Source organism: Myotis brandtii, unplaced genomic scaffold (genome assembly GCF_000412655.1).
Source record: "Myotis brandtii unplaced genomic scaffold, ASM41265v1 scaffold513, whole genome shotgun sequence".
NCBI classification, from domain to species: Eukaryota; Metazoa; Chordata; class Mammalia; order Chiroptera; family Vespertilionidae; genus Myotis; species Myotis brandtii.
In genome coordinates this window covers 614,937-618,190 of record NW_005369552.1, presented here as the reverse complement: position 1 = coordinate 618,190, position 3,254 = coordinate 614,937, and the positions used below count along the sequence as shown (strand labels likewise).

The window sequence follows — 3,254 nt, the reverse complement described above, 5'->3', positions numbered from 1 at the left end:
TCACCTCCCAGTCCTGCTCCGGCTCCGTGTCCCCGCCACTCCCGGCGGCTGTCCCGCAGCCGCGCTTCTTGTCCTCCTCTTTTTTCCACTTCATGCGGCGATTTTGGAACCAGATCTTGATGTGTCTCTCGGTCAAGTTCAGCATGACGGCCAGCTCTACCCTGCGTGGCCGGGAGATGTACTTGTTGAACAGGAACTCCTTCTCCAGCTCCAGCAGCTGCGCGCGAGTGTAGGCCGTGCGCGTCCGCTTGTTCTCCTCGGGTTCTGCGGAGTAGGCACTGCCTGCGGGACACAGGACATGAGAGTGTGCTTCCCTACCCTGGCTGCCTTCTGCGGGAGGGGAGTGAGGGGGGGGTCCAAGGCTCTTACTGACACTGCGGTGGGCTCTCTCAACAAGTGGTTCTTGAACGGGTTCCCTTAACTTGTGTATGTATTGATGCTGATTGAAATGTGCATATTAGATTTCTAAACCAATTTGATCCTACAAAGGCAATAAAATGACTGTAATACAGAACTAAAAAAAAAAACTTTCTGCCAATGACCCACAAGAAAATACATTTCAGGACCACTACCTAGTTCATACAGATATATAACTGACACAAACACTTTCAGGACATAAAACCAACTTTTACCACATACAATGCTATCTAATTTTTCCTATTGATTACTATTTCATTTTTTCAAAGAAAGATCTCAACCCAGTACATTGATTTCATTACCCACTAACAGGTGCAACCCTCAGTTTGAAAAACCTTTGACTAATAAAAATCTGAAAAAAAAAAAACTTTCTGCCAATGACCCACAAGAAAAATACATTTCAGACCACTACCTAGTTCATATAACTGACACAAACACTTTCAGGACATAAAACCAACTTTTACCACATACGATGCTATCTAATTTTTCCTATTGATTACTATTTCATTTTTTCAAAGAAAGATCTCAACCCAGTACATTGATTTCATTACCCACTAACAGGTGCAACCCTCAGTTTGAAAAACCTTTGACTAATAAAAATCTGAAAAACCTTGAGTTTATATAACAATATCCATATATCCATATATTGTTATATCTGACCACAGTTCTCTGTATAGTTGTAGAGAGGGCCAGGAAATTTTCTGTAATTGTCCTCATTTTAACTTCGTCCGGGCCCCTGTCCTAGAAAAGAAGGGAAACTATTTTGGGCCTCTAAGAAGGTCGCTGTCAGCCTCCGCCTAGGTCTGGACCCTAAATCCTGGTTGAGGGGCGGCGCAGAGGCCTGCACTGAATCCTGTTTGGGACTGGAGGGGATGGGGTGGCTCAAGGGCTCCCAGTTCTAAGCCGGTGAGAAGCAGCAGTCCGGCCTGACCCTGTGGATTAGCTCACAACTGGTGTTTGCGGCCGCGCTCCTCGAGGTCCTGGGCTTTTCCTTTCTATTCGAGATCCTGCCTGCACGCGGGGCTGTGGACTCTGTTGGGGCAAGTTCCACCGAAACGCTGGGAAGAGGCCTAACTCTGTCCTTGGGCAGAGTATGAAACGTTTCTCCCGTGACTGTTGGCTAGGCCTTAGGGAGCTGAAAGGCTGGTGTGCGTGTCTGTGGAGGAGGGTTAATGACACCATGGAACCTGCCGGGTTTCCCCCGGGCTAAGCGTTGGCTCCCAGCAGCCAGGGCAGAGGCTCGGCCTGAGTCAGCGAAGGACGCTTGCTCGCCTCAGGGCATCTCTGGGTCTTGCACTCCCAAGCCTTCCTTGGCCTGGGAGGGAGCGTGGAGGAACATTTAAAGCATTAAAAAGGCCCTCCGGGGTCTCACATTCCACCCACACCCTCCAGGGCCCCTTCTGCCAGAGGCGCTGTGAAGGCTGCGCTGGGCGCTACCCCAGGAGACAGACGCTAGGAGAGTTGGCAGGAGATGGAGGTGGAGGTGGAGGCTGTTGTGCTGTTAGTGGGAAATGGCAACAGGAGAGCTGGCCAGTGAGGCTGAGACAGTTCACTTTTTAGGTCAAGTTCTTCGGAAGTTCCTGTTGTTGGTATTCATATCTGTGTTACGAATAAAAGCCCTTGGGTCATCCTGCCCTCCCAGGGGCGTGGAACCCCAGGCGGAGTGGGCAGGCGGGTTCACAGACCCTGGAAGTTTGGCTCCTTTGAAAGTTTCCCCTGGAAGGACCCCCACCCCAGGCAGCTTCCAGGAAAGAGGGGTCCGGGCCCCTTCCCAGCAGGCTGAGCCTGCCAAGGGCCAGAGGGCGAAGGCAGAGGCCCCGCCAGCCCCGAAGCTCCAGCCTGGGGATGCCACCTTCCCGGTCCCTCGCTGCCCCGACAAGGCTGCCGATTTTCCTTCGGGTTTTACTTTCTGGCTTCTTGGGCCCCTGGAGCCCAAGCTGCACCAGAGCGAGGGGGACACTCCTGCGGGAGGAGGGAAGGGATGTGGCCCACCTCAGGACCTCCCTCGCCCTTTCCGGAGGAAGCCGCCGGGAGCGCGGGGAAGGCCAGAAACTGTGCTCCCAGCGCCCTTCGGGAAGGGAGCCCTGGAGGGAGCACAGCTCCCGCAGGAGACTACGGACTGAGACCCCCACCTCCCCCCCATAGAAGGACGCGGTCCTCCTGCCTCCCCGAGACTCCGGCCCCTGGCCCGGCCGCAGGGAAAGTGTGTGCAGAAGCGGCGGTTTCGCCGGAGGTGGGAAGGTTGCGGCTGAGTGGGGGCCCTGTCCTGCCTCAGGACCCGCCCCGGCCTCACACTCAGCTTTCAGAAAAAGTGAACTAGGAGAGGCGAGCCCCGAGGACCCCGGGCGAGCCCGGACCCCCCAAAGCCCTGCTTGGCTGGCCAGGGTCAGGGTCAGGTAGGGCCGGCCAGACTCCGGGATGGGGGAGGGGCGCCAGCTGAGTCTCTCCCCCTACTCTCCTGAGTTGGGAGGAAAGAAAAGTCAACTATTTGCAGTGCAGGTGTGACCAGAAGTGGCTGCGACACGATAACATTGTGTGGCGGGGGCGGCACAGGCCGCGCCGGAAATCTCGGCAGGTCGGGGCGGGGAAGGAGCCCGGGCTGCTCGGCTCTTAGCCTCCGGCTCCAGGGAGACTTTCTGCTACCGCCGCGGCCCGGGCCCTGCTCCCAGGGCTCCCTGTGCCTGGCCTGGCTGTGCGGAAAGAGCATCTCCTTCCTCAAACGGACCTCCGGGAAGCAGCGCGGGAGACCCCTTCACACGCTTCTGTTTGGTCAAAAGTGAACTTAGCATCGCAGGCGCCTGGCCCAGCTGCCTGGCTCCTAGGTGAGCGGCGTCCTC

At 55.9% G+C, this 3,254-nt stretch overlaps 1 protein-coding gene across 1 annotated transcript in view; it reads right to left on the bottom strand.

Annotated features, from left to right (window-relative positions):
• The window catches only part of PDX1 (pancreatic and duodenal homeobox 1), a 20,142-nt gene that overhangs the window by 6,451 nt on the left and 10,437 nt on the right, over positions 1-3,254 (bottom strand). The window contains exon 3 of the mRNA XM_014548531.1: positions 5-282. Coding sequence (XP_014404017.1) covers positions 5-282 — 278 coding nt within the window. The remainder of the gene's footprint in view (positions 1-4; positions 283-3,254) is intronic.